We start from the raw sequence: 13,881 nt of genomic DNA, 5'->3' as shown, positions 1-13,881 counted from the left end.
GACATTTTGATTTTGGTCAAAGTAAAACTGCTTCAAGTTTGACTAAGTTTATAGATAAATATAGGAATGTTTATAATACTAAATTAATTTAATCAAATCAATAATTAAATATATTTTCATAATAAATTTATCTTGGATTGAAAATGTTACTCTTTTTTTATAAACTTTGTTAAACTTAAAGCAATTTGATTTTGATCCAAGTCGGTGGAGTACGGAGGGAGTACAAAATTTTGGGGCTGTTTGGTACAGCTCAAACTCCTACATTTAACTCCAGGAGGTGGATCTGGAGTGGAGTTGTGGAGCTGCCTAAACCCAGCTCCGCAACTCTAGTTTATTTTGTGAGAGAGCTTCACCCAACTCTACTCCCAGTTTTGGTGGAGCTGAAATTGTTTAGCTGGGCTGGAGCTAGAGCTGTGCCAAAAATGACCTTCCGGTGCAAACTTCGAAACTCCAAATACCGCGCCACGCGGCAGCCTGAAAAATAAAACTGGCGCCTCGCGTACGAAATTTCGCACCTGTCCCGCCAAATCACCGATCCGCGCCTCACGCCACGTCAGCGATTCGCGTCTCCTCTCGCCATCCAGATCCCAACCGTCCACTCCCTACCCATCCAACGGCAGCCACCTCCCCACTCCATCCTCTCGTCCCCTTTTAAAACCCCCTCCCCTTTCTTCCCCCCAAATCCCACTCCAATCACCACCGCTTCTTCTCCTCCTCCATTTCCTCTCGTTCTTCTCTCTCTCTCTCTCTCGTGCGGCGAGCCACCGGAATCGTCGTCGTCGGCGGCCATGTCGGGGCGCGGCAAGGGAGGCAAGGGGCTCGGCAAGGGCGGCGCCAAGCGTCACCGGAAGGTGCTCCGCGACAACATCCAGGGGATCACCAAGCCGGCGATCCGGAGGCTGGCGAGGAGGGGCGGCGTGAAGCGCATCTCCGGGCTCATCTACGAGGAGACCCGCGGCGTGCTCAAGATCTTCCTCGAGAACGTCATCCGCGACGCCGTCACCTACACCGAGCACGCCCGCCGCAAGACCGTCACCGCCATGGACGTCGTCTACGCGCTCAAGCGCCAGGGCCGCACCCTCTACGGCTTCGGCGGCTGATCGATCGTGCCTCCATCCCCCATCTCTCCCATGTTGTCTGGCCGTGGAATCCACCTTGTTCAGTTCGCCGTTTAGTTTTGTAGGGTTTACCTGAATCATGAAACTGTGAAGCAGATGATGTTTGCACCTGGGATTTGAATTGAAACATGTTTCAGGTCCAATGTTGTGGATCTGTCCTTCTTGTTGATGTGCAATTTGTGTTCGTCCTTGTGCTGCACGATTATTCTACTAGGCCTTCGCGTTTTGGGTTAATGCGATTTGGTTAACTTTGAGGCTAAGTTCGATATAGGTTAGTGGTGTTGAGATTATAGGCATATAATGATTTAATCTATTCCATAAATAAATCATGACATTACAGATGAAAATTAGTACGAACGCATCATTAGATCTACACATGTAAACTACACAGTATAACATGAACAGATCAAATATGCGCAACATATTGAACATGTACCGAGGTGGCGGAAAGACTGGCTGCTCGGTCGAAACTTTTCGCAGGCGTCTACAAAGGCACGAAGCACGTGAGCGAAGAGGAAGGCGAGCTGTCGCGAACGAACAGGGAGCAGTCGAGCGAAGCGCTTCCCAAAAACCTTATTGCCGCCTTCTCCCGGTGTAGGACGTCAAAGGCAGAGGTTCCGGAGACCTGCTCTCTTAATCGCCGGTGCACGCCGGCGAGCGGGATGGAGTAGTCTACGAGCGACGGCGTAGTACAGAGTAGGAGGCAAACCCTAGATTGATTTCGCGTGTGTTGCGTGAAGACGGCGGGTCGGTTTATATAGAGAAGGGTCGCTTGATCAGGGCGCTCGCATGATCTTCACTCCACGTGTAACTTATCCGGACTCCACGCCGTTTGCACGTACCGGATTTTTCGGAACGTTTCCAAAACAAAAACGAATCCGAATTTGCAGCAAAACGCGTGTGTTGCGTGAAGACGGCGGGTCGGTTTATATAGAGAAGAGTCGCTTGATCAGGGCGCCCGCACGATCTTCACTCCACGCGTAACTTATCCGGACTCCACGTCTCCCGATCGCCGGTGCACGCCGGCGAGCGGGATGGAGTAGTCTACGAGCGATGGCGCAGTACAGAGTAGGAGGCAAACCCTAGATTGATTTCGCGTGTGTTGCGTGAAGACGGCGGGTCGGTTTATATAGAGAAGGGTCGCTTGATTAGGGCGCCCGCACGATCTTCACTCCACGCGTAACTTATCTGGACTCCACGCCGTTTGCACGCACCGGATTTTTCAGAATGTTTCCAAAACAAAAACGAATCCGAATTTGCAGCAAAACACGTGTGTTGCGTGAAGACGGCGGGTCGGTTTATATAGAGAAGGGTCGCTTGATCAGGGCGCCCGCACGATCTTCACTCCACACGTAACTTATCCGGACTCCACGCCGTTTGCACGCACCGGATTTTTCGGAACGTTTCCAAAACAAAAACGAATCCGAATTTGTAGCAAAACAAAACTGCAAAAGGAGCGCAAGGTGAGGAACCAATTTTGGCGGACCATTCGACGCGTACGTCGTGCACGCGCGCCGCCTGCCCTGCCAGGCGAGGCGAGCTAGCGCGCGCATGTGTTCCCCCTCTTCTCTCCACCACACATGCTTCAAGTGGCTAGGAGGGCATCCTCCCTTTTAAGGAGGTCCCCCTCTCCTAGAATAAGCAATGTGGGTACTAAACTCCACATGCATGCCATCCCATGAGGCGGGCTTTTGTGATTTTCCAAAGAATTAATCTTCGAGTGGGTTAAGGCCCATTCATTAATTCTAACAAGTGGTTGATATCTAGCTACATTGCAGTTCGATATACTCCCTACATTCCAAATTGATCTACATATTCCATAGGTACACCAAGACAAAAAAAAGCTAATAACTCTCTCATTCTATATTTACTCTAGCAATAAACTCAATGCATGCACCATGCCCACTATTTTCTAGCCAATAGCAAATCAAGATATTGCATGTAGGTTATAAATGTTTGTGTGCATGGATGCATGTATCAATGTCCATTTACTCCAATGCACAAATAACGAATAGACCTAATGAATGAACACAAATATGTAGATCATTTAGAAATAACCTCAAAAAAATTATATGTAGATTAATTTGGAATAGAGGGAGTAGTATTGATTTGACCATCGTTGACCAAGAATAAGAACAGCGAATTTGCATAATGTCAAGCGGTGTCTGAGTCGCTTTAATTTGACGATAGATCCAATTCGTTTAATATTTCGGACTTCATATTTCTGTTACTGCAGTAGCCTTTGGGTTCCTTCAGCAAATTCATCTGTGCTTTTGTTTGTATATTTCTGTTACTGCAGTTGCATTTGTATTCCTTCAGCAAATTCATTTGTGCTTTTGTTTCAGTTGGTTCTAGCAGTTGAATTAGCCTGAAATCCGGATAGTTTCAGGAAATTTCATCTGAGCTTTAGTTTCAACAGACCTCCGCAGGAAAATTTTAACAACAGTGAGTGAGTGTGACGCACTGACGCTGCACTTGGCAGTTGGCTCTTGCACATCACTCTCAATTGCAATTTCTGAAAATGGCATAGCATTGCTCAGAGTCACAGGAATTCACTTGAAATCATATCAACATTAGTGGCAGAGATTAATGGAATAGCTTCAAAACATAAACAAAAAGAACAGCCGTTTTTTTTTTTTTGGAGAAGTTGGGTCCAAATGGGCTGGGCCCACCAATCATTTATGGCCCATGGGCTCAAATCTAACGGCCCATGAACGCATCTCACCGTCCCCTTCTCTCTCCTCCTCCGCTTCCTCCTCCTCCTCCTCACGAGTGACGACACCACCCGACCAAACCGCAAAGCGACGCGACGCGGTAAAAAAAGGAATCAAAAAGCCGAAAAAAAATCGTCCTCCTTTCCGTAGCTGGCAACATCTCCGCCTCTCCTCTCGCTTCCCGCATCTTCCCACACACACACACACACACACACACACACACACACACACAAAAAAAAAAAAAACCTCACGCGCGATTCCAATCCTCCCTGAATCCACCGCGCCTTTGCCTAAGGGTTTCGATTCGTTCGCGTGCGGCTGCTCTCCCCCCGATCGATCGGCTTCTCGCCTCGCTCTCGACGAATCGAGGTCGCTAGCTCGGTTCGGTTGTGCGTTGCGTTGGCGTGGCGGCGGGCGGTTGACCGGTTCGCTAGGGTTGGAGCTCCGGGAGGGGGAGGAATGATGGCGAGCCACAGCGCCGGGGTGGTGGCTGCTGGATCCGATGCCGCTCCTGCCGAGGTAGATGACGCGCCTCGTCTGATGTTCTATTGATTTTTGAATTTGTTTTTTTTTTGAATATGTGATCGTTTATTTAGTGTCTATTTAGGATGCAACGAATTTGATATTATGCTAATTACTGTACCAAACTTAAGCTAATTTGAGGATGTGGGTGATTGGTAGAAGTAAAATTTAGCCAAGGGAACTAAACTATTCATGCAAGGTGGCTTCGTTGAATTTTTGCAAAGAAAAATTAGAGCAGAAGTTTGATCGGATTTGAACGTCTTTGCTATGCGTAGAACTACATGTTAATTCTGAGAATCTATGGTTGTATGGAAGCCTAGTTGTACGAATCATTCTAGTGTGCAATATAGTACTGACTTAAAGCATTTTGCCAATGAATTACTGAAATGGTTAAAGCTGCAGTGAGGATGAATCTTTTGGTCATGGCTTTTGTAACTAAGTTGCTATGTGCATTATGCCATTATATAAATGATCATGAGTTCATGACCCCTTTATTTGCTAATGGCAGGTCAGCATTGTGGGGCAGACAAATCCATCTACTTATCCACCTTTAGCTTTAGGGCATCATTCATGGTCCTCTTCAACTGGGGCAGCTACAGTCCCGTGGAGCTATCCAGTGAACAATCAAAGCCAAGATACAGTTTACTATGATCCACAAAGGGATGTTTCGGTTTCGGGAGACAATCAGAGTGTGGCAAGCAGTGCACCTCATAATGCTCAGCCAACTATGGGCACAGAAAATGCGACTCATTCTCACATGCCTTACTCAAGTTCACTTCAACATGGGTACACTGCTGCAGAATATGCAAACTATTATTATAGCTACCCACAAACTACAAATGGTTCTTCTGTCCAGCAAGGAGGAACAAATCAACATTCAGGTGCAGCTCATCAGCCTCTTACTTCATTTCAGAATTCAGAGTCTTACGTTGGTCCCACAAGTAACACATATTACAATGCTGGTGGTCATCAGACTGCTCCAGGATATGGAACTAGCAATAGCTATTATCAGAACAGCACATGGAATGGTGGAAGCTTTGAAAATAATTATGCTCAGTCATATCAGAACTACCCGTCATCCAATACCAACACAGTACAGCATTCCATTTCAGTGCCTACCAATTCTTTCTCATACCAACAGCAGTACAACCAATGGCCATACTATTACAATCACACCGTGCCAAATCCTGCTGGTGATCCAGTCGGGAACAGTAACTCAATTGTTAACACTACTTCTAGCTACTCCTATCCCAGTATCCAGCCACCTCCTCCAGGAACTACATCATGGAAAAGTAATTCAAGTTCTTCTATTGCGCCTCCTATTCAGGTATATTCCTTCCTTTCTATGTATATCGCTACTAATTGTACATAGCCTTCTTGGTCACACCCTGGACATTTATTGATCATGGGTTTTAAGCTATCTGGTTATGTTGCTATTTTGGGACAATCATTTCTTTTTTTCGATCAACAGATGGTGTTTACTTATTTTGTGTTGCATATATGTTATGCCTAGTCAGCTTATCTCAAATTCAACTTCCTCCGCTTGCTGTGCATCTGGGTGCAGCATTCTTTTCGATGAGTTTCGTGGGCTATAAACACGCTCTTTACGATATGGAACATCAGAATGCATGATGATTGTTTCCGTACTTTGTTCATGTAGATTTGGTTGGCACTAGCACTTCTTTGTGTTTGCATGGAGAAGTTTATAGCACATTGCATACTAAGAAAATCATCTGTACCGTATGAAGGTTTTTTGTTGCTTGTAGGTCTTGAAGTGTCATGTCTTTTCTGTCTTGTTTGACTTGTGGCAATTTTCTTGTGTTCTTTAGCTCGCTACATAGATTGTTTCATCATGAGAATAGAAAATAATTATATCTAAATTTCATCTACCTACAGGCTTCAGGTGGTCCAGGGCCTCAAGATCAATATATCAACCAGGCGCACGCTCCGGTGTTGGAAAACCAGTATGCTGGTCAGGTAGCAGGTAACCCAAGGTCTCAAAACCATTATGCCAGCCAGACACCAGCCTGCCCACAGAGCACTGTGAATTTGAACCCCGTTCAGCAAAGCAATCATGGCGATCAACAAAATACTGTAGGTTCAAACGGTCCAAACTCAAATATTTACTCAGTCGACCATGTATCTGAAAATTTACACCCAAATTTGCAGGTTTTTATTGCAACCGAAAATTCAAGTGAAAACAAAATGCAGGTTCCTCGAATTGCTCCAGGTTTTTCTATGGTAATACCAAAGAGCGAGAAGAAAATTTTAGGTGCTGATTTGTCAAAGAAGCCTGCTTATGTTAGTGTTTCCATGGTGAAGAATGATGCTGTAATTTTCTGCTCTTCTTTTCTTCATTTCTGGCACATGATGTTCTAACTTTCTAAGGCTATTTTTTTTCTCATATGGAAAATGACTATTTGGGGAGCTATTGGCATATAAAATGATTCATTAAATTATATATTAGTTTGTTAGTTCAAACTCATGATATTTAAATTCGTTCGATGTCTATGAGAATGCATTGGCTTATTCCTTGGAAAACCAGCGCAAAAAGTTAGCACGTATTATGCTTATACTTAATCAAGGAAGATATTGGTACTTGCATATTCACCACCTACTTTTCTATTCTCATGTTTAGAGATCACTCCCTTTTTCATTACATAATTATGCTACGAGGAATCTCAACCGTTGCAAGGATGAGGCCCAGAAGGCTGCTTGCCAGAGTATGATAGAAGAGGTAAATCTCTGTTATATTGTTTTGGCGTTTTGTTAGTTGCCAGCATTTTGTTGTAAAAAAGATTGGCATCGTGGCTGTTGCCAATTTGCCATTCACAACAAATGGCTGATCACAGTTTTCTAGTTGAATTCACTCCAGTTATTGGGCCAGCTATTGATGTGGTGCTTCATTCATATGTTTTCCTTTGTTTATTTTGTGGTTCTTTTACGTCAATTTAGAATGATGTAAATTCGTTGACTCTGTATCTCAGTCTTGTTATCTTCCTAATATAATATCAGATAAAAAACAGCGCCATTGCTGATGGAACCCTTCTTACTAAGAATTGGGACACTGAGCCACTGCTTCCTTTGGTACAAAATGTTGCAACCATTCCAGAAACAAGGTTTGTGCTTCTGGATTCTCTGGACAGTGATAATGTAGTGTTTTGAGTACTTAACTACGTTGACTGATATTTTTTATCTGTTGTTTTGGACTTATGTTGCTATAGAATTATACTTTCGGGCAACCAGCACCATGCAATGAATGAAAATTCCAGCTTACACCTTCTTAACAGTGTTATCTTCTGGGTAATTTATATCAGAAGTGTTATGATCTAAGCAAATATCGCAAAAAAATAATTTATCTATAATAATAGTAAGATGCCTTCAGATTTATATAATTGGATATGTCTCAACTGTCTTGGACATATGTTAATCTTATTGCGCAGTATATGGTGGAATCATGGATGTATCATTTCATGAAGAATATTTAAAATCCTATACCCTTCCTCCAATTTCTAACCATGATAACCCTAGAAAATAATTAAGATGTGATTATTGGGAATTGGTTTTTGGGTGCAGAACTATTCATATACTTAACCAAATGTTTGCATTACATAGATACTGGGTTAAAAGTGATCCATCTAATTTTGCCACAAACTACTATGCCCAAATTCGTGTTGTAGGCAAAATTAAGATTCCTTCCTTTCACTAAAGAAAGTTGAGTCGTTGGCTCATTGCTGCTTCTGTGCTATGCAGAATCACATATTTCTGAATTAACTTTTTGCTATTTGTTTTCCATATAGCAGTGCAAACAATTCAAGTCCCTCCTTGTCGACATCTACCAATAGGAGACGCCAAAAAAGTAGGTGGGAGCCTGTTGTGGAGGAAAAGGTTACAGATAAGGTGGAACCGGTAAAAGGGTTGGTGAACGGTACCACCCACAATAATTTGGAAGCCAAAAACAGAATGGTAAGAACCGGCATGTGAACTCTTGCAAAATCTCATACTAATCAGTCAATGTACAAGAGGAACAGATTTCCATATTTTAACTACATGTATGGCTTTCCATTTCTGAATTGCCAATATCAAATGCCTGTGTTATTGCTCTACTTAGTATTTGAAATATTTGAATGAATGCCATGCAGAGTAATAACTGGGATTCCAGAAAATTTTTCCAGTCTCATCATGCGACTGCAAACAAAGTCAGTCAGCGGCCTGCCAAGAAGCAAAAGATCAGCAGTTACTCAGATCAAATGCAAAATGGAAATGCTTCAAGTGATAGTGATAAGGAGCAGGATCTAACCAAATATTATGCCAGTGCAACCGCACTAGCAAATTCACCTGAGGAGAAGAAGCGCAGGGAGCATAGGTCAAAGCGTTTTGAGAAGAACCAGAATTCATCATCTAAATCGAGGAATTCTGCAGCAAGTAAAGATGTAATGGCTAATATACATGCACGAAGAGCTGTTTCAGCTCTTCTTGCCAGAAGCTGTGAAGATGGCACTACCTTGGCTGTGGAGGATATGGATTGGGATGCATTGACAGTAAAGGGGACATGCCAAGAAATTGAGAAACGATATCTCCGGCTTACATCAGCACCTGATCCTGCCACAGTAATAAAACCCACCAACTGTTGTCCTGGATTCTTAATTGAAAAGCATCAATAGCAAATCTTTTTTCTTTTGCAATTTGATCATATCTACTGTTTCTTCTCCTTATCTGAATAATGCTTGGCAGGTAAGACCGGAGCATGTCTTGGAGAAGGCCCTTTCCATGGTTGAAACATCTCAAAAGAATTATCTTTATAAATGTGATCAACTGAAGTCTATTCGCCAAGATCTCACAGTTCAGAGAATCCAGAATGAACTTACTGTCAAGGTATCCTCTTCTCATGAATCATGATCCAATTGTGCTTACCACAATGTGTTAGCAACTAGAAAACTGCAGTTCCTTTATAAGTTACTTCTGTCAAGATATCAATATCATATTAGTTATGCTGCCAGTTACTATTACTGACCATAAGAAAATATTTGTAAATGCTGTGCACCAGGACTTCAGTTATGCCACTAGTGCTTCTAACCTTTAGGTTTGTTATTTCAGGTTTATGAAACTCATGCACGTTTAGCAATGCAGGCAGGTGACCTACCTGAATATAACCAGGTATGCTTTGTTATAGTTTATTCTCTTGGGATATCAAATAATTGTGTTTGTGCATATGCTCAATATTTCTGTTGCAGGACATAGTTTTGCAACTTCATCTTCATGTTTAGTTAGATAACATGCATAAAGAAAATAGAGGTCAAGTAATTTTCTATCGGTGGGCTGACACTGACAATCCCAAGTTTGGTCCCACTTACTACTCCCTCTAGTCACAAATTAGTAAAATAGTACCATTTTAGAATTTTCAAGGTCAATAATGCATAACTTTAACGGCTTAATTCTTTTGCATAAATGAATCCAATAATAGTCGCATAGTGTAATATCATGAAAGCTTTTATCATTTTCGTATACCCAAAACATATATTCTAAACAATAGTTTTTTTTTTTCAAAAGTTAACTTCTGTTGACTTCACGGGTTCTAAAACGACACTTACTTTTGACTGGAGGGAGCTTCAGATTACCATGTGGAGTATTGATATGGATTAGCTTCGGATAGGCTTTTGAAGACCAAAGGTAGAGCACTGACCTTCATCTAGCCGCCAACATGGCTTCTACCTATAAGCTAGAGAGGCTCTGAAGCTTAGTTTTACTTTGGATTTTATCATCGTGTAACGAAAAGAGACAAGAATGCATCCTTATATAATAGGATAACTTAAACCCTAAGAAAATTATCTTCAATATTCTTATGGAATAGATGATACTAATCAATCTAATCCTATATCTATAGAAAATTAATCCTCATGGTGCCACAGTAAAACGTGTGAACAGTACCAGAGACTAGTCCTTGGGGCCATAAGCCCGTAACGGTACTGCTGTTTCACGAAAGTTGATTGTCATTGGAAACTGCAACTACATTTGTAAATTAGAAAATTTATGTTTGCAATCTTTGTGCAAAAAAAAAAAAAATGTTAAGTGATGCATGGGTATTGTAGTTCTAACTGTTTATGCACGCAACATCTCTTGCAGTGCCAGTCACAACTGAAGAGGCTATATGCAGAGGGAATCAAGGGCTGTTACTTTGAATTCTCTGCGTACAATTTACTCTGTGTCATGTTGCACTCTAATAATAAACGAGACTTGCTGTCATCATTGGCAAGGTACTATTTTATACTAGTACACCGGCAGAATATTGACCAGTTTTTGTTCTTAAACTGACCACGTTTGACATACTCATTATTTTCAGGTTATCGAAACAAGCCAAACAAGATGAAGCTGTCAAGCATGCCCTTGCAGTTCATTCTGCTGTTTCATCTGGAAACTATGTCCTATTTTTCAAACTATACAAGCAGGCACCGAACTTGAATTCTTGCCTCATGGGTAAAGGACTAAATACTATCTGTATCAATTCAATGTGCTTCTGTATTTGGCTAAAAAAATCTATTCTGTATTCATGAAAAAATTGATGTCTGTTGAGGATCACTTTGACAGATCTATATGTGGAGCGAATGCGTTTTGAGGCTGTAAAATGCATGTCTAAATCATATCGCCCGACTATACCAGTGGGATATGTTGCACAAATTTTGGGATTCTCAAGAATTGATAGTGAAGCATCAGAAGAGTGTGAAATGTGGTTAAAAGCTCATGGTGCTATTCTTTCAATAGACAACAGCAGAGACTTGCAATTAGACACGAAGGTACTACTGATCTCTCTTAGAACATTGTAATGATCATCATAGGACAGCAAGTGCATAGATATGAATGGGTGACTTATTTTCAGTCTGCACGACCAGTGGAAGGGTATAATATAAATATAAATGGGTGACTTATTTCCCAGACTCCCAGCTAAGTGATACTTCCTCCGTTTCACAATGTAAGTCATTCTAGTATTTCCCACATTCATATTGATGCTAATGAATCTAGATAGATATATATGTCTAGATTCATTAGCACCAATATGAATGTGGGAAATGCTAGAATGACTTACATTGTGAAACGGAGGGAGTAAATGTGTTAGTCCCAGCTAAGAGTGTTCATCTAGTCTAGGCTATGGAACAATAATATCCCAGCAGCTGCACCCTAAATGCACAAAGCCATTCAGCTAGCCTAAATTAGTACCATCATTCTCTTTCTCGAGTTAATTTAATTCTACATAAGAGCTCCAATTGAATATCTGCTTGATTTGGATTGTGCAAAGATGCAGATAATCTTGTATTAGTTTGCAGGGATGATTTCACAAATTGAGTCCATTTCATACTAATTGAATACTTATGGTGTTTTGCTGAAATATGTGATTTACCTGGTATATTCGATAGCTATACGTGTACATGTTTTCCTCGAATGTCAACCATTGACCTTAGCGTATTTCTATAATATAATCTGGTAATGTTCGTGCCTTTCTTTGCTTGGCAGGCTTCTACTACTACACTTTACATGCCAGAGCCAGAGAATGCCGTCGCACATGGTGATGCCTCACTTGCAGTTAATGACTTTTTGGCGCGGACATAGCGACAAAAATTGTAACCATGATAGATAAGTCCAGTATGTTTGTGCCGATCTGTGAGCCTGTGATGTACTGCAAATGTCTCCAGTACACATCGTGCCAGTTATGGAGCTCAATGAAATGGAGCAGCAGATGAAGGGCATTATGCTTCCGGAGCTTTGGAGTTGGAGCAAATAGGAGAGTGCTGACTACTGAGTGCTCAACTTGTTCCCGGGTGTTTGCACCTGATGCAACAACTGCAATGCTCAATGCAACGGTGAGGCATATACTGGACAACACATCCAAAACGAGAAGCCTGCAGAAAGCTTTGCCGCTGGCCTGTGGTCTCACAGAAACACAGAAAATGTATGAACTTCTGGTAACCCAGATCCCAGATACATGTAAAGTGTAAACCAAAATTTTGAGAGTGAATATGTATGGTACATTTGTTTGTACAACACACTTCACACATACCATTTTCACCAACTATTTGTAGCTAAAATATATTTCTAATACGTGAGCCCCGGCATTTTTTTATACAGTGTAATACTCATACATAGGAGATTAAGCTTTTATTTCTTTTTTTTAAAAAAGAAAACCTCACCTATTTTGAACCAAGTTACATAAAACTACATAGATAAACTACATAGATTTTGTCACGTGACATGTAATCCAGTATTATGGTTCTGAAGTTTTATTTTGTCTTTGATGTACAAAATCAATATATTACTTATATAGCTTATCCGTTAGATAATAGGGTTTTGTACTAACATGTTTATTACTCTCATTGTGGGAAACGTATTCTCCAAGTCTAATGGTACTCAAATTTCTTGAGGAGTTTGCAGACATTATATGTTAGGGCGGAGCCACCGCCTGGCCCACAAAAGCTCTATTAACTTTCTATGCTGTTGAATGAATTGATAAAATTTCTATAACAAATTACTAGCTCTTTAGCAAAATGTCTCTGGCTTCGCCACTGGTTATATGGTCCTCGATATGAGTAGTTTGCAGCGTAAAATTTATATGATTTTTATTTATGCTAATCTTCAGCGATAGAAAGAAACACGACGGATCTAGCATATTTTTATTTTTCTCATATTTATATTCATATATCCTGATCTCTACGCTGTGGCGTTTCCCATGTCTATTTGAGTGTACTTCCTTTATTCAAGAGTTACACGTATTACTTTTGCCATTGAGGTCAAGAAAAAAATAATATGATACTACCTCCATATTTTAATGTATGACGCCGTTGACTTTTTATCTAATGTTTGAACGTTCGTTTTATTCAAAAAAAATTGTGTAATTATCATTTATTTCATTGTGACTTGATTCATAATCAAATGTTCTTTAAGCATGACATAAATATTTTCATATTTGTACAAAAATTTTGAATAAGACGAATGGTTAAACATTGGATAAAAAGTCAATGGCGTCATACATTAAAAAATACGGAGGGAGTATGTAACAAAGATTTAGAGTGTATGCATGCATGCATGCAACCAATTTAGAGTCTAATCGAAAGTTTAATTTATCTTTTAATTTAAGTCTTGAATGAATACATAAAGATTACAAATACGATCAACTTATTTAAAAAAATAATTAAAATAAGTCTACCACTTTTGATTGGAGGAAGTACGACTCTAACGACTAACCTCCACCCGGTTTTCTTTTCTTGCGTCCGCCCTTGCCATCTCCACGACTCCACCGGAACCCAAGACAGAGGAACCAGGAGCCGACGCGAAGCGAAGCCATCATCCTGTGGTTGTGTGGCACGAAGAGCAGGTGTCCTGAGCTTGACCGGCTCGAATGGAGAATACGGCGACCACCTTGCAAATCCGGTACTACTGCACTGCACAGGGAAAAGGAGAATTAGGTGCAGACCGAAAGAAAGCGGATTTCGTGACAACCAAACGACAATAATGCTGCAGTGGAACTGAAAGATTCCAGA

General features: G+C 41.2%; 2 protein-coding genes across 8 annotated transcripts; both read left to right on the top strand.

Moving 5' to 3' along the window:
• Window positions 1–689: 689 nt before the first annotated feature.
• On the top strand, window positions 690–1,287 carry LOC127774327 (histone H4). The gene has a single exon (XM_052300552.1). It carries the CDS (start codon window positions 789–791, stop codon window positions 1,098–1,100), a length of 312 nt encoding a protein of 103 aa, XP_052156512.1. The 5' UTR covers window positions 690–788; the 3' UTR covers window positions 1,101–1,287.
• A 2,687-nt stretch (window positions 1,288–3,974) lies between these two features.
• LOC127773584 (SAC3 family protein A-like) lies at window positions 3,975–12,445 on the top strand. Of its 7 annotated transcripts, none has more exons than XM_052299699.1 (14): window positions 3,979–4,351; window positions 4,863–5,681; window positions 6,251–6,448; window positions 6,524–6,655; window positions 6,993–7,091; window positions 7,370–7,473; window positions 8,155–8,320; window positions 8,497–8,964; window positions 9,089–9,229; window positions 9,452–9,511; window positions 10,478–10,608; window positions 10,695–10,828; window positions 10,940–11,145; window positions 11,861–12,445. In XM_052299699.1, exons 1-14 carry the CDS (start codon window positions 4,292–4,294, stop codon window positions 11,954–11,956), a joined length of 2,814 nt encoding a protein of 937 aa, XP_052155659.1. In that variant the 5' UTR covers window positions 3,979–4,291; the 3' UTR covers window positions 11,957–12,445. The 7 variants fall into 7 exon arrangements, with proteins under 7 accessions (XP_052155661.1, XP_052155662.1, XP_052155656.1 ...); XM_052299697.1 differs by having other exon boundaries at window positions 6,524–6,685; XM_052299698.1 differs by having other exon boundaries at window positions 3,980–4,351; window positions 6,524–6,685; window positions 8,158–8,320.
• The last annotated feature ends 1,436 nt before the right edge of the window (window positions 12,446–13,881 follow it).

This window comes from Oryza glaberrima, chromosome 5 (assembly GCF_000147395.1).
Source record: "Oryza glaberrima chromosome 5, OglaRS2, whole genome shotgun sequence".
In the NCBI taxonomy this organism is placed as follows: domain Eukaryota; kingdom Viridiplantae; phylum Streptophyta; class Magnoliopsida; order Poales; family Poaceae; genus Oryza; species Oryza glaberrima.
The sequence above is the reverse complement of the archived record's forward strand: the minus strand, read 5'-3'. Positions and strand labels throughout refer to the sequence as shown.